Source organism: Neodiprion pinetum, chromosome 3, assembly GCF_021155775.2.
Source record: "Neodiprion pinetum isolate iyNeoPine1 chromosome 3, iyNeoPine1.2, whole genome shotgun sequence".
In the NCBI taxonomy this organism is placed as follows: Eukaryota; Metazoa; Arthropoda; class Insecta; order Hymenoptera; family Diprionidae; genus Neodiprion; species Neodiprion pinetum.
In genome coordinates this window covers 28,539,393-28,566,876 of record NC_060234.1, presented here as the reverse complement: position 1 = coordinate 28,566,876, position 27,484 = coordinate 28,539,393, and the positions used below count along the sequence as shown (strand labels likewise).

Genomic DNA, 27,484 nt, shown 5'->3' with positions numbered 1-27,484 from the left:
GCATTTCCCCCGCCAAGATATATGACTCGGACCACATTAATTCATGGGAACAACGCATTTAAATAGCAGTTTTCCATGTACTATTGTTTTCTCTTTTCCTTCGTACTTAAACAAAAGATAGATACAAAGTTCGCAATGTCGACTACATACGTAAGAATGAAGTAATCAGCTGGAAAAATTCATCGACCCTTGGCCTTATCGTAAATTATGACATTTCCAATACTTTCTTATTACGCATAAAGTATGCTGTCGATACAATATATGAACGATCTAAATACGAATGGATCATATTGAATCGATTATGCAACGGTTAGCCAAGTAAATTTCTATGATTATCATATATTTACAGGCTTAACAAAAAATCAATGTAAATTTTTGGAATATTAGAAACAATTCAAGTAAATCAAGGTATACCGAAAATGAACTTAATTGACCGTGATAATTTAATTCACAAAAATGGGGCACCGTTATGCGACACCACCACCACCATTGTACAACGGCGGCCACGTGAATTAATGTTACAGTTACAACCAACGTATCTTCAGTGATTAGCAATCAAAATGTTGTACCGGATATTCCACAGGATATGACGAAAGTATTCGACCTCAATAACAGACACTACTAGAGGTGAATCGAAGACCTGCTTAGAAGATTTCAAGTTTTTTAACGTTTTAACGCAATTCTTTAGAAATATCACACCCCACTCGTGGCTGCCACACCGTATTGCAACATCTATCAGTTTGCATTTCATTTTATGTTTCTTATCGAGTTCAGGTTCGTGAAATTGGAATATGAACAAGAAATTTCTTGAGAACAATGACAAACGAACACTAAAATTTCAGTGATTCTATGAATACATATTGAGTCCAGAAATATGATCCGTGTATTAATAATACTTATACCTAAAATGTAAATTATTTTTTATAATTCCGTCGACCTGCGCTCGTGGCTTCGATAATTGGAGAATTCGATAAATGCAAAGTTTGGCCTGTAGTTGTAGAGTATAATAGTCACTCTAACGAACAAGGCTTATTGTTAGGTAGTGGATCGTAAATGGTTTTGACAGACCGATTTTTTTAATTATACATTCACAAAACAAGAACAACTCGCTTTAGCAAAACAAATCAATGAAACTGTAATTCTTTTTTTAGTATTGACACACTGTACAGCGATTAGTGGTGTACTGATCGTCCCACAATCATCATCATTCTCCAATTCAAACAGGAAAACAGTGCAGTTTGTAGATACTTATGATCTCGCTGCATTTGACTCATGCTCGGACATTGACTCTAAGCTTGATGCCTTCAATGAATTGATAGTAGATGTTTTGGATGAAGTTGGGCCAGAAAAAACATTTGTTGTGAATCGTCCACCGGTTCCTTGGTTGACAGTAGAGCTGCGCGGATTGAAGAAAGAGAGGGACGCATGTTATCGTGCTGCAAAGCGCTGTAACTCAACCTTTCTTTTCACCAGATATGTAGAACTGAGACGCGATTTCAAGCGGAAGCTATCATTGTCAAAGAGTGAATATCTACAGCGTAAATTTGAGTTTGCTTGTCGGACCAGATTATTCTGGAAAGAGACAGACAGCCTTGGGCTAACAAAGAAAGGATCTCAAGTTCATCACGTTCCTACTATTTCTCCTGATGAGTTAAATGCCTACTTTTCATCAGTTGCATCGGGTAATATCTTGCCAAGCTTTGAAGAATGTGTAGCAATTTTTGATTTTGGAAATATTGTTGAGAAGGATTTGGAATTTAATTTATGTAATACTGACATTGTCAGTGTTGAAAGTGCAATCAAACGAATTGCAACGAATGCAAGAGGACTTGATGGTTTTTCAGTTCAAGAGTACAAAGCCATTCTGAATGATATATTACCTGTGATTTTGTTCTTATTTAATGAATCTATTAGTAATAGTGTTTTCCCGTTAATTTGGAAGTGTTCGTTAGTGTGTCCTCTACCAAAAGTTCGTTACCCGTCGTCACCTTCCGACTATCGTCCAATATCCTTGCTATGTGCGTTATCAAAGGCGTTAGAGAGAATTATTTATAATCAGGCTACAAAGTATTTGGAAGATTATGATTTGCTAGATCACAGGCAAACAGGTTTTAAAGAGAGTATGAGGACTCAATCGGCTGTCTTGATATTTGCTGATGACACAAGGTTAGGGATAGATCAGGATGAGGTTACTGTTGCTGTTTTCCTAGATTTTACTAAAGCATTTGATACAGTTGATCATTTTTTGTTGCTGTCCAAGTTAGTTAAGTTGGGGTTTTCGTTGAGAACGGTACAGTGGTTTCATTCTTACTTGTATGGCCGAGCACAGTCGGTGGTGATTAATGAAAATAGATCAAATTTGATTAGTATTAAATCAGGAGTACCTCACGGCAGCGTTTTGGGTCCTTTGCTATTCTCAATTTTTGTAAATGATCTTCCAAAATGTCTACGCTATTGTTTATATTATATAGTTATTGTTTAAAGCAAATGCTGCAGAACGTCGTGATTTAAGTAAAACAAATTCGTTACAAGTGCCTTTTGCACGTACAGCTGGTTATTATAAATCATTCATTGTTACGGGTTGTAATTTTTGGAATGGCCTGCCAGTCGCTATTACGTCAGCTGAGACTTTAGATAACTTTCGTTGTAAATGTCATTTGCATTTATTAGAAATAGAAAAAGTCAGTACGATTTAAGTGTTTGATTATGATAAGATATTAATTGCGAGAAAAAACGTCTGAGATTGCTTAATGTTTGAGATTATAGTTATAGTCATAGTTATAGCTATTATATTTTAATTAGCATTATGTTTATGGTTATTATAATTTTTATTATTACTATTACCTGTATTATGTTATAAATATAACAACTTTTGTAATAAAATGGGATTTGTGATCAAAAGGGGAATTATCTCCATGATCAATAATAAATAAATTAAATAAATAAATAAATAAACAATTCAATGCTGCTCCCACGTTTCTAAACAGAATACAAAATTTCTATAGCCACGAATGAAATAAAATGCATTGGCGTATCCCCAGATATTCTTTGATTTTGTTTTCTCTTTTTGTTCCATTCCACATTATAGTGACCCCTGGGTGGAAGAAGTGGGTTACCTCGGAGAATGGAAAAAATTGGGTACTACGCTTCTGGTTAGTTCAGTTACCGTGTCACTATACCGTAAGCAATATAGGCGAAATAGCTCATGTTTCAATCATCTCGCGAAATAGATCGTATTTCTAATCATTTTTGAAATGGCCCCTTTTTCCACTGAGCGGTCGATTTATATTACTGATAATAGCGTCACGAAATATTAATCATTTCTAGCTAACGGTTATTATAAAAGGCGACTTTTATACAATGCCGATAGAACACGGTAATGTGTTACAGCCCTATAAAGATAAATTAATCTGTCATAATAAGTCAAGGTCTCACGGAGACAAAGATAGCGAATTTAAATAAATCAACATAATCCAAGATTGACTTATTTCTTGACTAATTGTAAGCTTCGATATCACATCGAAAAAATTTGTAGACAAAAATTTTAGTCTTTCGTCATTTTTCGATAGAGTCGGTCCTGCCATAGTCTGATTTATCCTTTCGCCGTCTTATATATTTCGGTGAACTATTTCTCATTTCTCAAATGTGACAATTTGGAAACGGAAATTCAAATATAGCTACGAACAATTTTCCTCGACAAACAAAAATCTTTCATTCGCAAATGACTTTGACAGAATTGTTTTTCTGAAGAAAATGATCCATAAACGAGTTAAATCGGAACGTTGATGCATAGAAATCCTCGCGACAAAAATCTTTTTTTACGATGATTTACTTGAACCCTCGGAATATGGGCATTGTTACGTATCGCTCGATAATTTGAAAATGTATTCATTCTTTTCCCGAGGGCTGCAAGCGCCATCTCTGTCACGGCCCGCCCGGCCAGCGTACTAGAAAAGTTGTTAGTTTATGATCAATACACAGAGGAAGTAGCAACGGGACTCCAAAACTTTGAGTAAACTTTTGTATTTATTATAAATAATTGAAGTGACTCGAGGCTGGTTTTATAACGACGTAAAAATGGCATTATACGACAACCAGCATTGGCTTTTATCGCACATACGAGACAGCTTTATATTCACGGATGACACGAGTAGGTTCGATACATATTTAAGAAAAATGGAAGGACCGATTGGTTAGGTTATGAATTGAAGCCAAATAACACGTTGTCTTCAACTCGCATTGCAATCAGTCTAACGGCAAAGTAAACATATCATCGCTGTCAGTGACCGCATAAATTGCAATCAACCAATCGCGTCATGTTCACAATCGCAATTAACCAAATTTGATTGAATATTTCGACTACTGCAATCGATCCTCTGTTTTTCCTGCTGCAAAGGTGCCTGTGAAATGGTAATGCTTGGAGAAGATTTACCAAAACAACTTAAAGCCAACGGGGTCCTTGACTGCTATCCAGGAATGGAAGATAGTGACGACGAAGATATCTATGCGATGGCTGAATCTTACGATATACAAATGGGTAAAATATGTTTAAGACGTTGACTCAATTCGAAAATCAAGTTTTTAAAGAGCGTGTGACATATTAATATCTGTACTTCTTTAACTTCGTGTTCACTGATCAAATGAATCAATTGGTTGTCTTTTCATATTTGAAATACTCCCTTTTCTTCTGCTGATATAATTTCTGGATTATCAAACTCGATTAAATGTATGGATTGTCATTGTCACCTGATGAGTTTATATTCAAGTTATCAAATTACCCAGGAAAATCAATGATTACTTTAAAATCAATAAACATTGACAAAATAAAATTATGAACTTGTCAATACCCAAAAATATGCAATTCGAAGCGTATGATTTTAATTCAAATATATCAAATTATAAAATAGTTCTTTCGTCTACCAGAAGAGATCATTTGAGAAATGTATCTTGGTAAAGTTACGGAATCCAAATTTTTTAGCACACTGATAAGATCGTAATCAACCAAACAAAACTTCATAGCTTGCTGGGTGATTTTGATAGTTGACATGAAAATGATGTAATTTTTAGATATGGAATTTGGGCACAGACAACGCTCAAACACAGCACAGCGTTTAGAGAAAATGGATCTTGAACGAAAACAAGCTGCAGAAATAAAGCATGTAAAGTGGGAAAATAAACCGAGTACTATGTCAGTTGAAATCCAATCCGAATTATTCCAGAGAAAAGATTTTCGAAAAAAGAAAGAAACCAAGGCTGATAAACGCCACTCGCTATTAGCGGAACAATTGGAAAAATGCCCGAATCTTCCACAAAATCCTTTCACTGACTACGCTAAATTTGATGGCAGTGTACGTCTCTCAACTACTCAAATTATCATACAAATTTCTATTTTTATTCATAATTCTCCAAGACTACTTATACTTGGAACTCGGATTGCCTACACCACTGATGAAACGGATTGTGAATCTAATAATTTTAGAGTTATCACAGTTTTAAGGTATACTTTTGATAAGCTTTCACTGTTATTATCTAACAGTATACAAAATTCTAGAAAATAATTCAATAATCACTGCCTCAGACATTACAGAAAAGCTGCTTTGTTTTAATTTGTTCAAGAACCACTCATATAAAACAGATATGTTTTGTAAAATTATTCAAGAAAGTTGGTCAAACAGTTTATAACCAAACATAACTATAATAGACATTTTTATTCAAAAAATATATTTCCCCATAGTATCCTGAATGCTGTTCACAGTGGTCTATTCGAGACTATAGGTGAACAAATAATTGAAAAGAAATCTCTCGGTTGCGAAAGCCATCAAAATCCGAATTTGAAGTATATGATACAAGTTCCCAAGTAAAACCCGTATCACACATTCAAGTAATGCAAAAACATTGACGAATTTATTATTATCTCAGGAACATATTGGTACACCAGCTAAGAAGTACAGAATATTTATGTCTATGTTGCCCGAAGAACAGCGTATGTATCCCATGCAAATTGTGGTCGTTGCTACAGCCAAAGTACAGGAGTTTATTGGATTAATATGTTACAAATATGCTGCTGAGCATCCTGATAATCCTCTCAAGTTCGTAAGAGAATATTTAATACCATTACTATTATTTTTTTTTTTTTAATTATTCGTGTCAGGTGCAACACAGGTATTACCCTATATAAGTCAAACAATAATTATATAGGTTGTTCAAGTGCTATTTGGAACTAAAACATGAAATATCTTGTGTAGGGCAGATATTACTAAATATGGGCTGTACATCACGGAAGATGACGGGGAAGTAGATTGGGATTTACCTTGTTTAGATCCAAGAGAAACAATTGCCAAATTTGGATTCACGTGCCTAGGGCTGAAAGAAATGACACCCAATGACAGAGCACGTCATAATACAGTTGTTCCCAAGACTGTGAGGTATGAAGAAAATCCGAAGGGAAAAGATATAGAACAGAAATCTGTTGCTGAAGATATGGCAATGATGGACGATCATACAACTGCTATGGAAGCTCCTTTGTATCAGCTATACAGGTACGGGTTTCTGCGTAAACGTTGTCGAGTACTGTCGAATCACGAGTTGTATTAATTTGAAAACACATGGAAATATAATAATATATTGGATCTGAACAGGGTGCATATAATAAATAAGGTGAGAGCAAAGGCTGAAATTCATTTAGGAATATCTGGAGAGAAAATTGAAATTGACCCAGTAATAACTGGCAAGGGAGCTGCACGCTTTTGGAACCGGCAACGTGCCGTAAGTTACCACATAGACAACATCGCGTGGTGCGAATTAGTCGAACATAAAGGGCCAAAAACGACATTCACGCTTGTTTACACATCACATGCTAATCATTTGGAATTCCATACGGGTTTGTAAATATCAGATTTCTAACAAAATAATACGTGTATTTGTTAATTGAGTGAATTTTTTTGATCAACTCATTGAATGCATGTTTTATTTGTATTTATAAAACAATTTAACCATTCCCAGAACTATTTGATTTTAATGGTCACCAATTTTCATGAAACAGGGTCATCCGGGCAAACCCCTTCTCTGCAGCAATCAACGTCATTTAAAAATCATGATTTTGAAGCAGACTCAGCTACAGCAGAGGAAATAGTCCGTAAAATTAATCACATCCTGGAAATACGGAGCGGTACATCGAGAAAAGAATACCTGGCCCAACGAGAAAGGAAAGCTACCCGGCGAAAAAATTTCCACTTGCACAGATGACAACTCTGTCAATTATTGTGGTTTATTTTTGAATACCTAAAAAATTGACTCGCATAGGGTGCAACGTTGCCATGATAGAAATGAGAATAGTGCACGTCAATAATAAATAGTGCATGAAATGCCACTTCAATACAAGATATTTCTGAATATTGGCAGAAAAACTCTCTTGCTAATACAACCCATGTACGACTCTGAATTACCATTTGGTAGAGGTTGTGAACGAATTCTATGTGTATAATGCAATATACCCGATAAGTTATTAGTACTATGTAAAAGCATTATTGTAAAGTTGATTTGCGAAGTAATCCATACTATAAAAGTATCAATATATCAGATATAATCTGAGATAGCTGTAAATATGGAACACAATTTTTAATGTATGTACTTTGCATTTTATTGTAACACCTGTGATATATTACGACTAGAAATTAATTCATCATTTCAGATTCCACGAATTATTACTTGAAATAATGAAAGTTGTACCGAATATGCTGATTACCTTTGGTAAGACAGAGCAATTTTTATACAAAAAAAATTGTACATAAAATAAAAGATTATTCATTTTATGACCAAAATTTGTTCATACATAAATACATACATACCAAGGGATCGTGAAACATATGCAGATTGGCGTCCAACAACACACGGGCGAGTTTAGTCTTTTTTTTTCTAGGCTGGCCACCTCAAACTTCAGCTGTCAAACGCAATTTACAACGGTTACGTAGGTGACGCGAATTTTTAGAGCTAAGCAGATCTCAAGACAAATAGTTGAGATCTTGATTTGGGAAGGGTTGGCAAACATATTTTTAACTAACTAATGACCGCAACGAGCCATCATAAAATCGTTTCCATTTGTTGTTAAATACTCGAGAATTTAACATCGCATACCCTGTTTTGAATAAGTTGGCTTCCCTGCCTCACAGGCGGTAATACTACCATGGTACACTCTGCCAGACCAATAACAGTCCAACTATTTTGCACGTGCGCAGTTGGTCACTTTAAATGTTTCACTATACCTGTGTTTGCAAATCACCCAATATTTATTATCACACTCATCACTCACACAACTTCAAAGAACAGTACTTGACTTGGAATTAAACAATTGATTAATCAGATGCAAAATTGAATTGATATATGATGCATTCCATAATATCCGATTTGAGTTCGAAGCCATTATTTAATACTTAGCCTTCTATATGAAATGAAATGTAGATACTACAAAGCAGGAACCTGTTCAAAAGGTCTACAGAATGAATTTTTAAGTTCAAACCATAAAAGCATTTTAAATAGACTAATTATCATATTGGTGACAGAATTCTGGTCACAATCTTTTACTGATGAACGTAAATATTAATGTCTAAGCTCATATAGAAGACACATAAAGTGCTGTAATTTGGTACATTGTCAGTCACATAAGATACGTAGTCGTCATCAAAGGTTGATGTCTGTAATCAAAATTTAGTAGCTGGGCAAAAAATTGAATAGTAATCTTCAATTCTTTTGGTATATTATTCAAGCACCTACAATTTTTAAATCCACACTTCAGTATTCATATATGATAAAAATTCTCATTATAAAATAGTATCGAGACTAAAAAGTTGAATTCTAATTTGGAAAAACCTGAAACAGGTATCTTTGAATCTTATTTTCTATGGTCACCCTAGACTCAATGTCATTTATTACATAGAAAAATAATGTACAGCTATAATAAGCATAAAGTATATTAAAAACAAGTCAATGGAATTATAAAATCTTATACAAAATTGGTAATTTTACTAAAAGACGAAATCTATGAATCCCCCTCTCTGCCAAACCGGAAAATTACATTACATTTTAGTTTTATTAAACTAGACCATCCTATAGTATTGCAACGCACCTGACGAATATAAAGAGTATTTTCTGAGTTCTATACACGCACCTTTGACGTAATACTTTGCCTTGCATAAAACCAAGTGAACATCTGATTCAATGAATTATTATTCAAACTTCATGATTGTCGTGATTGATCCGAAATAAAAGCAGTATTTTATTTCATTGTTACTATTTTGGCAATGACAATATTACAGAGGCTTTGTCCATCCCAATTGCACACAATCAATCAATTGGATTTTTTTTTAATCAGTCACAACGTTGTTTATAAAAAAAAATGAAAAAGATGTTCAACGATATTATTTAATTATCAACTATGAAAATTTAATAGTTTTGTAGAATACATTCGTTTACTATTTACAAACAACAGAAGTTAAAATCTTCCATTTGAGAAATTCGTTTCCTGGCTTTTTGAGAAATCATTCTATGCGGTTTACGTGCCATAATTTTCACATACTCAATATAAAGTTCGATTACACAAAGACCATTTACACTGAGATAAAAAAAAAAAACATAGAACAGTAGATACATTATTGAATATCAAATAAAATATTTAGTCCACCATATCAATAATTTTTGTTGTGAGTGCATCAAGCCTTCTTCGAGCTTTTAACATGCATTGGTTGTGCAAATGTGTCATTTGGTTATAATATATTCTAGTTTCATCTGCCATAATACATAACTTTTTAGCTTTTTCACATATATGTTCATAGTTTGGCCGCACAAGCAGAAACGTTCTCTCAGACTCAGATAACACATTCAAATCTACTTCCTGTTTGCAGCACTGCAGATTTGATGTTTGTTTTGAAATACTTTTATATTGTCTTTTCCGATCCAGCAGAGTTTCTTTCCATATTTTTCTTTCTTCTTCAAGATCAACTATATATTTCTCTATATCGAACTGTGTCGCCGTGCTTTTCTTCTCAGAATCGTCCAGAACCACATTTTCCATTTTTTCTTCCACTTGTCTGCCTTTATTTTCTTTGTCACACACATTCGTCGATCCATCCTCACCTAAGAATATACAACAGGTCTCATCGTAATTGTACCAACACTTCGACTAAATCAATAAAAACAAATTATAATCTAATTTCTAATTTGTAATAAGTGAAAATTATTTGCAAGATTTTATTTCAATTATAATGTGAAGGTACGCCAAATTATTTTAACTCCAAAATAAAATGGGTACTGAATGCCTGTTGCGAAGCTGAAGAACAAACACACTGTATACACCCTACGCATCTCTGGTTTACACTGTCACAGCACGAAACGAAATAACCATATTCCTAGGACAACTTCCAGGTAAATATAGAAATACATTTCTTCCGCAGAGTAAAATGAAGTATCAGTGTTTTAGTTGCATTATCAAGACAAAAACTACTGCATACGACCTAAATACGATTTCTAACCATCAAAATGTAACCTCAATACCGATGATTCCTGAACTTACCCGGAGCCCGAAGCGATGAACGTCGTCGGAAAAATGTGGATCGACGTTGATTAGGTCTTGGCCGACACGGAGTCTCTTCCTCTTCAATCCTAAAGGAAACAGTATTATCTTCACTCATTATTAAAGCGAAATTTAAAATTTGGCCCCATCGACGCTGTTTGTTTACGAGCAGTTACACCATTTGAGTTTTGAAATTCCAACAAACAGTCATGATGAACGAATACACCGAGAAGGGAAACTTACTAGGGCGTTGACTGAGGATATCCTCAGTCAATGACTTGGGTGCGCACAAGAACGGCAGGCGGAGTAGAAGGAGACAAAACTGTAGAAATAACAATAGGACCAAAGTATAGGTAGCGTTGTTAACAGTTGCGAGTTCCGGATGACTGTAGTCATTACTTATCAAAAAGTGATTTTAAAAAAATTTAAAGATAATCAAGGTTCCTTTTTTCAACTTCTATTCATATTATATTGTTGGATCGCGACCTTGTCCGCTGATTCCCAAACATGAGATTGTTCAGAAATTTATTATCAAGTGCCCCAGATTATAATTACTCATATCTATCCACTTTATTATACATTTATGGCAGTGCCCGTGTTGATTGAGGAATTTCGAGTTTGTGAATATGAATATGTATTCCGGACAAGTCGATACTATTTCATCCGGGATTTCAGCACTTTTCCGGTAACTCCTAATAATAATATTACCCAGAGAATTGTTTAGTAATATTATTCATAGCATATCAGAAACTAACGATTGATGTCACGTAGAGATGAATAATCCGGATTCTTTGTAATCAAATTCTCATCTACGATATCCCTGTCAAAAAAATACAGATTGTAAGACCTTTAGGAAGCTTCAAGAGTGTTCTCATTCCAACAATCCATTGGTCTTTTGTGAAACTAGATTCTGATCTATCGAAGTATTTCTATAGATTTCCGCGAACAGAATTCACAAATTTTGCAGACTTAGGTAAAAGAAGAATTTCACGAAGTGAAGAAGAGATGTTGTTGGAACGTTAATGAGTTACATTATATATGTTAAAATTACGAGGAACTTGTTGAGATGGAAGTTAATATATTACTGTATTCCATCTTGATCAATGGGTCTTTCAGACGCATCACCCGTATCTCGAACGTACAAACTTTGAACATCGATCTTTTTGTCATTTTTAGTAGCCAGTTTTGAATGAGCTTCGTTTTTTTATGTGTTCTTTATCGTTTTTCACAGGAGACTTGCTTATTTGGTGTGCAAATATCGTGTTTTATTGTAACAATAACTTGTCTCGACTGCGAAAGGTCAAGCGGAGGAGAAAGATGTTCGAATTGCCAAACTCTAAATTCCCAAAGGTGTGTGCACCATGTTGATTTTAATGGCGAAACGAAATTTACTAAAAAGAAGAATATATTTACGTGGAACTCAATCTGGATAAACTAAAGAAATTCTAAGCTATTGCGATTCCACATGCGTTAGACATTATCGAAGCATGAGTTTTATTAACAATGAGTTCTATTTACGCAAGAATAAAATCGTCACTTCAAAAACTACAATATGTTAGTATTTGACCAGTGAAAGTAAGTTCACTTATGCTCGTTTCCACACCACCGCATGCGGTAGAGCACCAGGTGCGTTTTTTTTCACGTGGTATCCCCAGTAGGCCTACTCCACGGAGAATACTTGCAAGATCGATCTTACGTTCTTCGAAAAATTGCAATTGACTTTTTTTCACATGTTAATTATGGTAAATTGTTTTTCCCAATCATTTTCACTCGCATATATTCGCAGTTTGTTCGAAATTTTTCAGATTAAATAACCCGCTGAAACAAAAAAAAAGTTTGATTAGCTGAAAGAGACAGAAAGTTTGATTAGCTGAAACAAACAAAAGGTTTTATTAGCTGAAACAGATAAAAGGTTTGATTAGCTGAAACAGACAAAAGGTTTGATTAGCTGAAACAGACAAAAGGTTTGATTAGCTGAAACAGACAAAAGTTTTGATTAGCTGAAACAGGCAAAAGGTTTGATTAACTGAAAGAGAAAGAAAGTTTGATCAGCTAGAATAGACAAAAGGTTTGATTAGCTGAAACAGAAAAGAAGTTTGGTTATCTGAAACAGAAAAAGGTTTCATTAGCTGACACAGACAAAGGTTTAATTAGCTAAAACGGATAAAGGTTCTATCAGCTGAATCGAACAAAGGAGTGATTATCTGAAACAAGCAAAAGTTTGATTGGCTGAAACAGACAAAGGTATGGTTAGCACAGCACATAAGTTCATACACTGAGAAAAAATGGGTCGAGTCCAACATGATATTCGCTTTAATATTAGTTTCTTCGATTATTAATCACATTGATGAATAAAAAATATTCTAAATTTTTTAAACCAAAAGCTCTTTGAGTTATTAAAGTGAATATCTTTGTCGACTGAACATTCTATAGTTCTCAGTGCATTTGTTAAAAAATTGTTTGTTGCCCTGAAACCAAAAATAATTCGATTAGTTAAACGAGTATTTCTGTACATTTCAGATATATTTCATAAATACCTACGCCAAGATTCCCCATATCACTATACATCATAAAGATTTTTGTTCTTGCGCGTTGAACGCCGGTTTTTAAATACCGCGCTTTCTCTCATAACTGAAACATATCAAGTCCACGCGCAAAATGCGCCGTGGAACTCGACAACTTTATTATTCGTCAAAAACTTGATCGAAAAGCTGAAAAATCAGCACATCTAGAGTGTGCAAGTCTTTTATATATTGTTTATGTCCGGTTCCCGTTATTAATTTGCGCGCAAAAGGCAGCGTCTAATTCTCGTAATTAATTTGCGCGCAAAAAGGCAGCGTCCAATTCTCGTGATTAATCTGCGCGCAAAAAGGCAGCGTCCAATTCTCGTGATTAATCTACGCGCAATAAGGCGCGACAGATTAAACTGTCAAAAAATTTGTATTATCTGGGATTTGTCCCAAAAATTCTGTAGAAACCCAATCCGCATCTGCATCTTTTTCAATTCGATACATTGCTATGCGGATTGTTGTTCTCAGATTGCAAATCGAATCGAAATCGGGAGGGAGGTTGGAGGGCATGCATTATTGTGTGGCGTGACGGTCGGCGGTCCTCTTCGACGCGAAGTCTTCGAGCTCAGCATCTCTCCCCATCTAGCGTACCACGGAACGCGATAGATGGTCCAGAGATGCGTTTTGCCCATTCAGACGATCACAGAGATCAATTGGATGGAATAATGATCAGTAATGACTAAATAATTGAATTGAATAACGATTGAAAAATGGTTGCAGAGTGACAATAGGCAATTCAATCTTGTTAATATTCAAATGTTTACATATGGTCAAGAGACTCGAATACGTAGTCTTTTGGGGAAAAAATTTCTGTGATCATTTGACGCTGTGGATTACAAAAGTTAGTAACATCACGGTACATCGCGACCTTCCTACCCTCGCCTGTATCCCAACGAAACCACCCAACGGAAAAGAGACTCACACACACATGCATAAACCCCGCGACGGATCCCAAAACGTCCACCTACCTACCCGGTTACCTATATTCGACCTAAACGATTCTCCATTTTTTCCAACACACATCATTCTTCATCATTTGCGCCGTGGTCACTGACTTACATTTTCGTTGGTTACCTGTTGGGAGCAAAATGTTTTTGTATCGTAGTCTGCCTTCTCAGAATGCAGTATCGCGGTTGTATCCCGCCAACTCTAATATTGCCTTTGTTATTTTAGTAAACGTTGGCAGACTATCGGTACATTAACCTTTGGTAAAATTGATTAAAACATCCTGAATGCTAATTAGCATTTTTCTAAGCGAGCTAAACCTGCAGTTGATCAATACTTGTTGGCTGTTAAAAGATTGAAAATGATATATAAGATGCAAATTGATTACGTTACGTTATGCCAGACTTTGGAATTTTATCAATTTAACAATAATGTGGATAATTGAATACTTTTGAAACCTCAGGTGAACCCACCACTTAAACGGCATCATCGGTAAATTCGAACGTAGATTATTACATCAGTTACGAAACACAATTCGATCTCGCGAGTGCCGAGTAAGCGATGGTTACCTGTCGCGATGCTCATTCCACTTTTAGCAACGTGTAAAACGTCTAACTTCAAGTAAGCTACGTTAAATTGCATTGCGAAAAAAAAAATGATCCGACTGAAAGTCAAGCACGTTGCGATCGTGAATGAGCCTATCCATGCAGCTAAGAAATCGAAGATTTGTGTAACAATTGTTACCGCCACGCCACGTGACAGAGGAATCCCAGGGAAATACCCATAACCTAACACATGCAAACTCACCAACGTTGCCGAGAAACGGAAAAGTTACACGGAAGTCTCTGCTTAAATCTGTAAAAAACAAAACACGACACTTGAATTAATTTAGGAAATTGGCTTTTCATTTTTCAAATTAATTATTACTGATGTCTTGTTTCATATTTACGAATTCGTTCGGCTTTAAATGACCACCGTGAACTATCAATCAATAATTAAAATAAGTATTGTTACCTCGACTCTGGGCTGTTCCACACTTTCACATGTAGTAGTTGTAGCATCTCAGGTTTATCGATAAAGCGACGCACTTTTCACATAATTCAGATCACTAATCTCTTATGCACAAATCCATACCGCAATAACTCACTTTTTGTGCTGCAGCTGTCTGTTTGAACCGACTGAATAAATTTGCTAACAGTGCAACTGCGCATTCGCCGAAAATCAGGCAAAAAGATAATAAAATCGACACTCGACGCACAAAAACAAAATACACATCACTGAAGTCCGAAGTTACACAAAACAATGAAAACTCGGGACACGAAATTGACCTTCAACGTTCGCAGGATGTTTTTATTTCAGTAACTCGGTTTTTCTTCAGGCTACACGCGGCTCGTCGTGTATTATTCACAGATGAGTACGGTGGAAATACACCGATCGAACGTGACATGACCTGAACATCGCGGTCTGAATGTTGAACTGATCCCGAAATTACGTGATTTCAATCTGATTCCTCGAGAACGACTGATGCCGCACGACGCACGGACGAGATTTAAATCGGTGCTCTGAAACACGGAAGATAATAACTCCTCCCCTCCCCCCACCCCCCTAACCCACCTAAGATGTCCTTCCGATGGAGTGGGGGTAGCTGCACGCGCCTGCCTAGCTGTTTTTCACCTCTCGTGGCCCCCACTACGCAGGTAGAGCAACAGAGAGGGTGGGGGAATTATGATCTTCTGTCCTTCAGAGAACCGATCCAAATCCGTTCACGGGACGCTTACGCCGTAGCTTACGCTCTATTTTATATAAATAACTCTATGGTCTCAATAGCCGGGTGAAAACACTACGTAAACTATGCACAACGCGACCTAATGTTTACAGTATTACCGTAACATGCGACGTCAGGCGAAATTTGAATTCTCTGACCACTTACGGTGTATATCCTCAGTCAACAACGGTTTCGGTCATGCCCCTAGGTTATGCCCTTGTCATATGCAGGCCGAACTTTTTCGAACCGTTGGGCTGAGATCGCCACCTTCGGCGTTACGGGCACACCGCGCCTATTGTTATACGCAGCCCAAAGAATAAAGATTAGCCTACGTATGACAGAGACATGATTGAAACCTGCACACACCTGCATCCTGTACGAAAAACACGGAAGGGGGCTGTCGCCCAATAATGACGTGATAACCTCAACTTAGTAATTTTATAATCTTAATAAACCGAAGAACTGGTTAGCTATCATACAATTGCAACAATAAATTATTGCCCTAAAAATTATTCTCTATTGATATGTTACGGAATTTATTGAAAATATTAAACTTTAAATATGATTGTCGGTTAGATACATATAGAATTTATTATGTTCTTAAAAAAAATTGGTCAACTATCAAATAATTCTAACTGCACTAGAATCATCTATAGACGAACTGCAAACAATTTCATTAGTTATATTATATTACATTAATGTTTTGTTGACTAAACTCGTATTAATCTATATGCTCTTACTATTCTCCCGGAAAACCTTATCTAGGGGGTTTCCGTAGTAAACTGTAATACATGTAAATAATACTTTTGGATAGGTGAGATTATAGTTACAATCATGTTATCTAGTAGTCGCAAGATTCTCGTACTACAGTTGACCGTGGTTAGTGGGGATTATGAAATAGAAAAGAAAAAAATTGTACCGACGGTCGTGTGTTACAGCGGCAAGGGGGGAACACCGAGAAGACCGTCGGTAGAAGATACTACTAGACCGCAGCGACGCGTGTGGCGGCGATCGAAAAGAATATTCAGAGCTCGTAACGGTGTCACATGTCCTCATTGAAATGAGGATTCGTTTCTAAGCCTGTATACCTATAAGACCGTGCTGTATACTGCCTGTGTTTCAAGACTATGGTATATGGTGTAAGGCATTGGAACTTGAAGCAACGTGAAACGTAGAAAATCTAATCACGCAATTTGAAGAAAAAATCTTGCTAACGAAGACAATTTAAGAAGTTTTACTCGACTTTGATATCAGTTCGAAAACGAAATGTCACCGTCTAAAATCGATGAAGTAAGTGCACAGCCTACGATCCTAATTTATCTCAAAAACTCCGACAAAGCTTAAAGTTCATAGAATGTGCTACGGGTTTCGGTTTTGATCTGTCAAATTCGTGACATTTGTATCATTGTGAATTTAATATGTGAACATACAATTTAATTCCCAAACAAAAAAAAACTAGATCAACATATTCAACCAAAAATTTGATTTGAACATTTTTACACTTTGGGTAAACTTTCTGTGAGAATTCTCTGTTAAAAATGATCAACATTACAGATCAAACTGGATATCGAGGAGCTAAATAAGTTTATGGAACAAGCAACTCGACAAAAGACAAAGGATATTCTCACATTGGAGCTACGAAAACTTCAAACAGAATTGTCTAAGCACTTAGAAGGAAACCAAAACCCGGAAACTAAACCAACTTCAACACAAGTGTTTGGTAACAAATGTTATGAAGTTAAACTGAACAATTATGCATGGGATCAGTCAGAAAAGTTTATAAAAATATACATTACATTAAAGAATGTTCAATCTTTACCAAAAGAAGCGGTATACTGCGATTTCATGGAGAGATCTATTGATCTTCGCGTCTTAGGATTGGACAGTCGAAATTATCAGCTTCCTATTAACAATTTATGTGAAGAAATAATTCCTGAACAAAGCTATACAAAAGTTAAAACTGATATGATTGCTATATTTTTGGCTAAAAAATCACCTAAGAATTGGTCCCATGTTACTGGTGTTGAAAAAAGAATAAAAGAATCTAAGACACCAGCAGTGCCTGAAATGAGCGAGGATAGTGACCCAAGCTCAAATTTGATGAGTCTTATGAAGAAGTTTTATGATGAGGGTGATGACGATATGAAGAGAACGATCGCAAAAGCATGGACCGAAAGTCAAGACAAACGAACATCCGGCCTGCCTTCTGTTTCACCTCTTTGAATGATATATTGTTAATGTCGTAAACTTATGTTTATATACTATAGAAATTAAGATTTCATAATATACAGGGATTCTCTGGTGAAAGAGTAACCTCTTAGCCACGTGCCCACGCACAACTTTGACATGAGCCAAGCGTAGCGGACACACGCTACGATTGAAAACTTGATCATGTGTTGGCACTGGCAGTGTGCGCGTGGTTCAGAGGTTGACCTTGCATTAGAGATTCTCTGAATGTATACCGCTTTGCAGTATAAGTTCTTATCGGTTTTCTAATGATCATAACTATCATTTATTCAGCATCGCGAAATATATGTTTCTGCTGTGTAGGAATATGTAACCTTGAAGACAAATACAATAAATAAATTATAAAATTATAATCGCCTTGTTTTTAATATCCCCGAGAGTATTATTGCATCTTCCTTTGATCATGAGCCACAGACAGCATTGGACCACTTAAATCCTATAGAAATGCAAAATTTTAATGATACACACGGGCAATTTAAAGCAGCAGAACTATGTTAGAGGATTTAAAATAACTTCCTTTTTACTTTAGTTTGATAATTACAAATTTTTGTTACCAGCGGTATGGTTTCGAATACTTAAATAATTTATTGCTAAAGGAAAAGAAATTGGTAGTTCTTCTAAATTTGCGATTTTATTTGTTTTCAAATAAATACAATTCGCTTCGGTGTATAATTAATGGCTAGTGTAATTGGAATTTACAAAATACATAGATGCAGCATGGTATTTTGTTCCGCAATCTAACCGAGCTAGAAAAATTAAAATCCTGTTCGACCGTTCATATTTTTATGATGTAAATACCTATGTGTAATTACATTTTCAGACCACTGTTCAGATTTATAAAAAAAATTCGCAATTCAAGACTAGTGGCTACTAGTCAGGAAAAACCGGAAAGTCCGAGAAAAGTCAAGAAATTTGAAATATGGTCAGGGCATGTTATGGCGATGTAATGGGACAAAAAGGAAGTTTTTCCCATGAAATAAAATTTTAAGTTATTTCGCCATGCTGTATTTCATGACCTTCGAATAGAGCACCGATTAATTCGGAACTTCATTTATCAGATATTCGCATTCGCACTATTACTTTGATTTTCAGTCAGGGAAAAATAATAATTTCGTCACAGAAAATCAGGAAATCTTATCGATGAAGTTGAAGTTAAGTAAAGTAATCGTAACAATTCATATTTAGGAAAAATTCTTTTTCTTTATAAAAGGCGTACGGGAAAACCATCATTTTTTGTGGGTGTAAAGTCGTAACATGAACATTTTCCCATACTTGTCGCCTACTAGGAGGGGTAACATTCAACTCTACGCCGGGGAAGATGAACGTTCTCCCGTACATATGACACCTACTATAACAAAAAATATTGTTGGTGTCAAGGGCGTACAACTATAAGACCCTTCATGTGATCGAGCAATACTCGGGCCGGTTTCGCCGCCCCTCGTGTGCGACGATCACCACCCTTGATATGAAAATAGTTATTTTTGCCACTTTAGAATGTCCGAAATTTATTAAGCGCTAACATGGCATAACGTGCTCATATTTTGAAAAACCGTCTATTTTAAAACTGTTTTGAAATTGCAAAGTAATGAACTTTTTCTAATATTTCATTACATTAGCGTTACTAACTTCAACCTCGTTCTGTTCTGCTATTTTTAGTGGTCGCCTTGCAAAATAACTGAAGACCGAAGTTTTAGGTTTGAACAGGATCTTTTAAACTTGAGGTACATGCTATGGACGTAGATTTTTGCCCCATTTTGAGATAGTTTATGTTTTATTAAACATTTTCATTATTTTATAGTCTGCTAATTAAAATAACACGTCAAATACACAGACATGCGTGTATGTATATTGTATTCACATCTTTCGATTTGTCAAATTGTTCCATAGACCATTTTCAACTTCACTTTATTTATGTGAAGCTGTATTTCATTCTAAATAACCTACCAATGTAATATTGATCTATTCTACAGGAAAACAAAATTTTAGAAATTTTATACCTGGAATCACAAATTATTTGTGAAAATAAACTAAATAAAATAACTAGCCTGGCGTTGGCACATTTGAGGTCAATTTTCATTTTTATACACAATCATTGTTAAGTTGCTAGCAACCTTGATCTAAAATGAAACTACTTAAAAATGGAATGCCTCCGTTGTCATAAGAGTTACATGAATTGTATATACGTGACTTACAAAAATTATTAATCCTTAATTTAAAAAAAATAAATCTGTACTCCACGTACTAAAAACAAGTATTAGCCATTCACTTTCTTGGCAGAAAATCAAAATTATACAGACTAGTTACGTAAATAATTTACAAGCAATAACCCTAAGAAAACGTTGGTTTTTAAACTCATTTGAAAATGGCAAAATGAAAATTTTCACTCATTTTTCGATACTGTAATTGATTTTTGATTAATTAATGTATCAATTAATACTGTTTTAACAAGCGACATAAATATAATAATCAATTTAACAGAGTTATTGTATTTGAACAATATCAAAAGCTATAATTTTAACAATTTCAGCAATTACCTTTGTGGAAATAAATTTACTATATCAAAGGCAAGAATATTTCTCTTGAAAATTGTAAAGGTTTTCTCCTCCCGCATTTAAAATAAATAAATAAAGTACTGAAACTTCCCATGTTCCTTTCAATAACCACTGTTCTTATCCGATTAGCAATATACTGTATAATAAATTACAAACGACTTGGTGATGGCTTTTTAATATTTCGACTATACTATAGCGAATTGAAATCATTCATTGTAAAGTTTGACAGAACTATGCAAGTTATATATAAAAATGATCTAAAATGAAAAATCATTATATTGTTTATCTAAGATTACGCAAGTTTGGAAATTATAGTACTTATCAGAAGCTTAGATTCTTATTCTTTGGTTGCTTTTGTGAAACACTTAACATTGTATTTTTTGGACCTGAGATAAATGGGGTTCACTCTAAATCTAGAGAATCCTCTATCTTGACTATATTCATACACATGATACCAAATCATAAGTCCAAAGTTTTATAGAAGTATGAGAATATTATAATTGATTTAGGAACATATCAACCCGAAGCAACGAAGAGTACTCAAGTCTTTTTCTAAGTCATTTGTGTATAACCTAAGACTAACTTATCAAACTACAAAAGATAGGGTACCATCTTTCTCTTGGTAATATAATTGAATTCTTCAGAAAGAATGTAACCTTTGGTCTCAAGTAAATTGTACATGAATAATTATTTTTCGCAAATAACTTGGGTGTAAACAAAAATATTCCCTAAAAATTGACTTGTTTTGCATAATTAGAAAAAATTAATATTTCAACCTTTTCATTTCACATGTCGTTTATTGGATGAGCATGAAGCCTGCACTTCCAGGCTTGTAGCGTGGAACACTTCTGCCATAGCTTTCCTTGTTTTATTCATCAAAGCTTCAATATCGGCTTTACCCAAACCTTTGGTAGATATTGGTGGTAATGTTGTTATAACAACACGTCCTTCGATTAAAACCAGATATTTGATTATTTACAAATTAGTTGGAACACTTTTCAAGTGTGGCATATTCATGAATCATTTTTTTCTCATGATTCGGAAAATGTAGATATTAGTATGATGGATTATGTTGGTTATTAGAGCTGGGTGTTAAAATTGTTTAGTGTTACGTGAAAAATTTGGTAATGAAACTTTTTTTTACCTGGATCGAATCGTTTGTCTTTCGCCGATAAAAAATAATATGATGAGAATACAACAGGCAAAATGGGCAACTGAGAGCTTATGGCAACGTGAAATGCACCCTTTTTGAAGGAATGTATTTCGCCGGTGTTGTGTCTTGTCCCTTCAGGAAATACCCACAATTTAATCTGTTACGTAAGGAATAAATTTTAGATATGTTGTACATACTTGATTATAAGGCAAGAGTAAGGAATAATAAATAGTAATAATCTAGTTATAATCGTGGAAAACAAGAAAAACTACATTAGAATAATACAAATTTCAAGATTGCATTTTTGTTTACCTTCTGCTCTATGATGTGATTTGTGGCCGTATTAATGACAGAGCGAGCCTTTTCCGAATTCATTCTATCTATGAAAATTAGACCACTCAACCATGCTGCAAGACCAAACGGCCAAGCATAGAATATTTCTTTTTTAGCAACTACGGTACATTTATCCATTATTGGCCATATATCAAACATGCCTAAAATATCTAAAGAGCTCTGGTGGTTTGCTACAATGATGCAGGCTTGTTCTTTTTCCAAATGTTCACGACCACGAAGTTCCCAACGAAGGCCAAGCAAAGTGCTAACGTGATGGCATACTGACGACGCCAGTCTAAAAATATAAAACTTATTATTAAAAGTAAAGTTGCTGGACGTGCAAAATAAAAAGAAATACTTTGTTAGTTATATGAATGAATGTAAATGGTGCAACGTTATCTGTTCTCTAAGCTATGTCAATTATTTTACTAGTATGTTTAAAGAAAAAATATTTAAAAAAAAAACGAATAAATAAATAATGTAACAAATAACTAAATTCAAAATCTAAGAAAGAAAAATTTTGCCTACATGTAATGTATAACAATTTACAGATCTATGACTATACATGGTAATTAATTATTGCGTAGTGAAAATTATTTGAAAACAACTCAAACATGCTACTTGTCAACAATGTTACAAATAATGATAAAAGAAAGACGTGATATGACTTGTGATTTAGGTTTTCTCTGTCCAGTTCATGATACCTATGATTTTGGGTGAGGTGTACTCGTATGATTTGTAATTGATTAAATGTAATGGTTCAAAAATGATGTACGTGTTAGTATTAAAAATAGTTTGTATTTAATTCCGTTCGTTGTCGGTAAAAAAATATACCTACTTTAAAAAAGACGATAGAGCGTTCCGTATTGAAAAATCATATAACGCCACCATATGTGTATTTATTGTTTTAAACAAAGTATCCCCTATCAACGCCACCTCGGCGTCACTTGGGACAAAATCGCAACAACCAATAGGGAAAACACTATTTTTGCGTACGAGTGTCGTGTGTGTGAGTGTTGAATTACGAAGAAAATTACTTTGAATAACGACGTCACTTGTCACCGACGAACGTTCCACAAAAACTGTGTCTACGGAGAAAATAAATAAAAATAAATACAGGTGAACATATATTAACAGTGAATACTAACAATAGATTTTTGACGTCTCCCGGGCGAAACATCATAATTGGTATAACCATCACTGCATTTGCCATTACGATACCATAATACATCAAAAACTTGAAGTAATATCTAAAACTTTTGCTTGTTTCATAGAGAAATGGCAGAAGAAGTATAAACAATACTAATAATACTTCTAAACAAGACGGTGCCATTGTTTCTTGCTAAAATACCGGTTCACACATTAATCTCACTCCGAGACATGGTGGAAGGATTACATGGTGTGCCAAGAACTCGCTAACCACGCCCCTTTACGCGCAGGACGGGAGATTGAAGTGCCAAGGTGACAACTGTGAAAAACGGAACAAATTTTACGTGTTGCATTGCCAGCCGAACCAGTGTTGCCAACTTAGCGGATCATTCGGATTCTGGCAAGCGCTTGGCGGGCAAATTTTGAATTTAAGCGGCTAGCAGGGAATTTAGTGAAAAATATATTTTTATAGCAGAAATTTATCGTAAATAGTACAATGTAAACGAATCATCAAATTAACCGAAATGGACTCTGCCAAAGATCAAACGTAGTTATGGTCAAAAGACAGAACATTAACAAGGTGACGCATTTTTATACCGCCTAATACAGCGTCGCTCTATCTGGGAAATTAATATAAGAACATGTAGTAACATTGTCGAAGTCCGGGAAATTGACAACAATGTTGTATCTGGATTTTTTAACAGACCTAGCACGGCCATATGTGGGAAAAGAACAGTGCTGCACAACGAAATTTTTCTGGACGAATTTGCTTTGCCAACATGCACCATGAAGGTAATTCCTCCAAAATGCACGCCGTTGGTCAAACCGTGCGATGTCTATTTTTATAGACAGGTAAAAAATATAAAGCGGATGCAGAATTGCGCCCAACTGATTAATCAGGGGCAGGAAATCAATTCCAGGGAGAATTGCAATAAAATTCATTTAATCGCACACCACCAATTGTCCTCATCAATTTTCAATTATATGCTTTGGTACGCGTGGTAGGCTGCCAAGCTTTGCAACGATTGGGAAATTTTTATGAACGTAAACGAGGTGTGCTTCTCGATCTAAATTTAAAAAAAAAAGCACATAAACAACCTTTATACAGTGTGCTAGGTGCTGGTGAGCCTTTGTTTTCCTCGTTTTTATGACGTGTACCACTCGGGCTCATGTGGAACTCCACCTCAAGTAAAGCGATAGGGTGAATGATATACGTAATTTATAATTGCATTTCTTACTCGACGTCGTCGATTTTTTTACAAAGAGCAATTTGTCAAGCGAGAGGTAAGTTGAAATACGTAAAATTGCGTTTGTCATTGCAAGGTTTAATGTAAAACTTATTTACTTGCATTTAAATTCGATGTATTTTATATGCAAGTGATGTAGGTAGAAATATTAGAAGGAATCAAAGGTGTAAAAAAATAGTTTCCAATATTTTTGCTGAAATTAGCCCTTTTGATCCCATCAGATATCTAACATATTTTGCATCGAATACTTTATGCAAAAAAATTGATTTTTAGACTTATAATATTTTTTGCCCAACTTTGATCTTCCATCATATACGGTTAATTTTTGGTGATCGAATCATTTTCTATTTAAGTATTTCGCAAAAGGATTTCGGTTAATTCCGGTGTCCTATTTTATTGGCCTTTTTGTACTATTGTTTTCATATAGTGCGACGAGAGGAGCAATTCCTCAAATGATAATGACATAGGTATATCCTGTATATATCATCCCCAGTTGAAAGTCGCGTTTCCTATAGCAACATAGAATCGAAACTGTACTATTTTTACGTTCATAATTTCCTATATATCTTATTTCAATTTCAACCTGAGGAACAACACAAGGGTAATCAATGAATCTGAATCCATTCTCGGGTGCGAAAATTTAATCAAACGTCTCTTTAGCATGCTTTGAAATTTAACATAAAGGTACCGCTATAAGTGTAATATATTTGAGTAAAAAAAGCATAATTCAAACAAATAAAACTTGCACAAAATTCGAACTTCACACCTTCAATGACTTCACAATTATTAAACTTCAATTTGAAATTATTAATTGAAGTACAATTACACATATTCAGGTGTTATTTGTAACAATTTTGTAACATTTTTCTTGACCTCAACTATATCTCGATAACAATTCCAACTTTGATTGTAAAGAATGTACAATTGCTGATAGACATGATTGACATTGGTGATAGCACACGTGATCTAAACACGACTGTTAAAAGTTACCTCAGCATTTGACTAGGAAACTTTAATTTTGAAACTGAATTCAACCTAATGAGAAGAGTGAGATACGAGAATCTGAAATTCGAGTATTGTGCCCAAAAATTATAGTAGAAAATATACCTATTAACATGTAAATAGGCTAGACAACAAATGTCTATGATGCACACAACGCAAATACATTTGTATATATTACAAATTATGTATAATACATGACTAAATGACTATCAAAACTATGTTTGTTTTAGGTATATCATTAATATGGGTAAAATAGACAAATAAATAGTAACAGACATATTCCGTGTTGCGTACGTAATTTGAATAGTCCAACAAACAATATACGTATATTACACACATGTACGTATATATACCTATATACTCAATTAGACCACTCTTCAGACTTTAACGACTCGTGATTTGTACCCGTCGGAATATAACTTAGTATGTAAAATGGCTTACATAAAAGAAATAATTTTTTCCTTAATATTTGGAGCCTAAATCCCACATTCTCAGCAGTAAAAATTTAGCGAATATTGGAAACCAATAATTTGCAACTACCGATACCTCAAAATTGAAAATGCAACATTATAATGTTGGATACTTGATTTCATTTGTTGGGAATAAAAAAGTTTATGCATTGGCACTTGAATGTTGGTTGCCAAAACTTTATTAAAAAAAGATCAATTAGTTTTCTTTTTTCCGCAATTCTTCAGGCCAAACATTTTTAAATTCAATGCAAGAAGGTGTCTTTAATGGTTAGTCGTTATAATTTTTTTAGGGCGTCAGAGGGCCAAAGTATCGCCGAGAATTTCCGGCAATAAGTTTTAGAGCTTATTGCATAATATTAAATTTGTGGGATACAGTGTTTCAACTTTTTAGTTGTGAAAAAGCTATTACTTCAGAACCATTAAAGATATGTCCTAATTTTCCAAACACGACTTTTTGCCTTTTAAATCAATTTTCAGCAACAAAACCGTCGTTGCGAAATTGTAAAATATATTTTTTTCTTCAGAAATATTCCGAACTGAAAATTATTGGATGTCAATAGTCACCAAATTTTGGCTATTGAAAACTCCGAAATGAGAGGTCGAAAAAATCGTGCGCAAAATCACATTATAATACAGAATCTCAGAAGAAAAAGGAAATCGACGTCATTGAGGTCTGAAAGGTGGTCGAGTTGAGCTAAACCCCTCCATACGTACGTTCATTGTATGGAAACAATTTCATGATATACATACATCCGAATATATGTTGGTACTTGCGTTATTATGCAGAAATATATATATATATATATATATATATATTAATGTAAGCGCTTTATAGAAACAGATTTATTGTTATATATACATATATATAACTATATATATATATAACAATAAATCTATTTCTATAAAGCGCTTACATTAATATATATACACCGTTAGTACCAATTCATAAATATACGAGAATTGTATATTAAGTTAGGTAAAAAGCTTTTGTGTAGATACATTGTATATAGCAACAGTAATAATTTAGGTACAAGATCTTCTGGCACTTTTGTATGCAGGTATCCTACATATTTGCATGATAAAATTATATTAATATACAACTGAAAATATATTACTATTACTTCTAGACTTTCAGTGCATTTATTCGTCATACTGGGCTGGGTTTCGTACACATGTATATATTATGTATGTCAGTCTTCAGGTGAATTAATAGAAAAAGATTTCAAATTGTTTGATAGCTGTATTAGAGAAAACTTTAGCTTATATATCGGTATAAAGAGAATAGATGCTCTGCTTGTCTTATAACAATTACTTCCGCATCTTTACCTAGATAGGATAAACTCAGCCGTGAAATACATTTTCGGTAAGGCTCAACTTACGATGAAACTTGTTTGATTTGCTCTTCAATTTTCCTGCATAAAACCTAAACAGATTTGGACAAAAGTATTTGTGGTTAAATTGCTTTATCACTAAAAATAATTAAAATG

The 27,484-nt window shown here is 34.6% G+C and overlaps 4 protein-coding genes and 1 long non-coding RNA gene across 11 annotated transcripts in view; 3 read left to right on the top strand and 2 right to left on the bottom strand.

Annotated features, from left to right (window-relative positions):
* Positions 1 to 3,968: 3,968 nt before the first annotated feature.
* Sin1 (SAPK-interacting protein 1) lies at positions 3,969 to 7,821 on the top strand. The gene is made up of 7 exons (XM_046616774.2): positions 3,969 to 4,150; positions 4,397 to 4,537; positions 5,068 to 5,348; positions 5,920 to 6,089; positions 6,246 to 6,539; positions 6,639 to 6,880; positions 7,043 to 7,821. The coding sequence occupies exons 1-7, from the start codon at positions 4,078 to 4,080 to the stop codon at positions 7,243 to 7,245; spliced, it is 1,404 nt and encodes a 467-aa protein (XP_046472730.1). The 5' UTR covers positions 3,969 to 4,077; the 3' UTR covers positions 7,246 to 7,821.
* A 9,103-nt stretch (positions 7,822 to 16,924) lies between these two features.
* On the top strand, positions 16,925 to 18,444 carry LOC124215534 (calcyclin-binding protein). Its single transcript, XM_046619038.2, has 2 exons — positions 16,925 to 17,134; positions 17,399 to 18,444. Exons 1-2 carry the CDS (start codon positions 17,111 to 17,113, stop codon positions 18,065 to 18,067), a joined length of 693 nt encoding a protein of 230 aa, XP_046474994.1. The 5' UTR covers positions 16,925 to 17,110; the 3' UTR covers positions 18,068 to 18,444.
* Agpat1 (1-Acylglycerol-3-phosphate O-acyltransferase 1) lies at positions 17,837 to 23,577 on the bottom strand. Of its 3 annotated transcripts, none has more exons than XM_069134754.1 (5): positions 23,278 to 23,556; positions 22,109 to 22,424; positions 21,788 to 21,953; positions 21,420 to 21,590; positions 17,837 to 18,527 (listed from the first exon to the last, which is right to left on the bottom strand). In XM_069134754.1, the coding sequence occupies exons 1-4, from the start codon at positions 23,460 to 23,462 to the stop codon at positions 21,424 to 21,426; spliced, it is 834 nt and encodes a 277-aa protein (XP_068990855.1). In that variant the 5' UTR covers positions 23,463 to 23,556; the 3' UTR covers positions 17,837 to 18,527; positions 21,420 to 21,423. The 3 variants fall into 3 exon arrangements, with proteins under 3 accessions (XP_068990855.1, XP_046474992.1, XP_046474991.1); XM_046619036.2 differs by lacking the exon at positions 17,837 to 18,527 and adding an exon at positions 22,968 to 23,217 and having other exon boundaries at positions 18,704 to 21,590; positions 23,442 to 23,577; XM_046619035.2 differs by lacking the exon at positions 17,837 to 18,527 and having other exon boundaries at positions 18,704 to 21,590.
* LOC124215535 (uncharacterized) lies at positions 23,101 to 26,589 on the top strand. The gene is made up of 2 exons (XR_006882381.2): positions 23,101 to 23,317; positions 23,404 to 26,589. It is a non-coding gene; the product is annotated as an uncharacterized lncRNA (long non-coding RNA).
* Positions 25,211 to 27,484, bottom strand: part of Vps13 (vacuolar protein sorting 13C) — a 29,694-nt gene continuing 27,420 nt past the window's right edge. For all 5 annotated transcript variants that reach the window (XM_046619028.2, XM_046619029.2, XM_046619030.2 and 2 more), the window contains one exon: positions 25,211 to 27,420. In XM_046619028.2, the coding sequence (XP_046474984.1) occupies positions 27,373 to 27,420 (48 nt within the window). In that variant the 3' untranslated portion in view covers positions 25,211 to 27,372. The remainder of the gene's footprint in view (positions 27,421 to 27,484) is intronic.

What these genes read in the sequence shown, in the direction of transcription:
- LOC124215534 (XM_046619038.2), top strand. Translation starts at nt 17,111, where the DNA reads ATGTCACCGTCTAAAATCGATGAA. An exon ending in CACCGTCTAAAATCGATGAA is followed by an intron (nt 17,135 to 17,398) that starts GTAAGTGCACAG and finishes TCAACATTACAG; the next exon opens with ATCAAACTGGATATCGAGGA.
- Sin1 (XM_046616774.2), top strand. Translation starts at nt 4,078, where the DNA reads ATGGCATTATACGACAACCAGCATTGGCTTTTATCGCACATACGAGAC. An exon ending in CATCCTGATAATCCTCTCAA is followed by an intron (nt 6,090 to 6,245) that starts GTTCGTAAGAGA and finishes TATCTTGTGTAG; the next exon opens with GGCAGATATTACTAAATATG. An exon ending in TCATTTGGAATTCCATACGG is followed by an intron (nt 6,881 to 7,042) that starts GTTTGTAAATAT and finishes TTCATGAAACAG; the next exon opens with GGTCATCCGGGCAAACCCCT.
- Agpat1 (XM_069134754.1), bottom strand. Translation starts at nt 23,462, where the DNA reads ATGGCACCGTCTTGTTTAGAAGTATTATTAGTATTGTTTATACTTCTT. An exon ending in GGAGACGTCAAAAATCTATT is followed by an intron (nt 22,425 to 23,277) that starts GTTAGTATTCAC and finishes TTATATTTTTAG; the next exon opens with ACTGGCGTCGTCAGTATGCC. An exon ending in ATCACATCATAGAGCAGAAG is followed by an intron (nt 21,954 to 22,108) that starts GTAAACAAAAAT and finishes CTTACGTAACAG; the next exon opens with ATTAAATTGTGGGTATTTCC.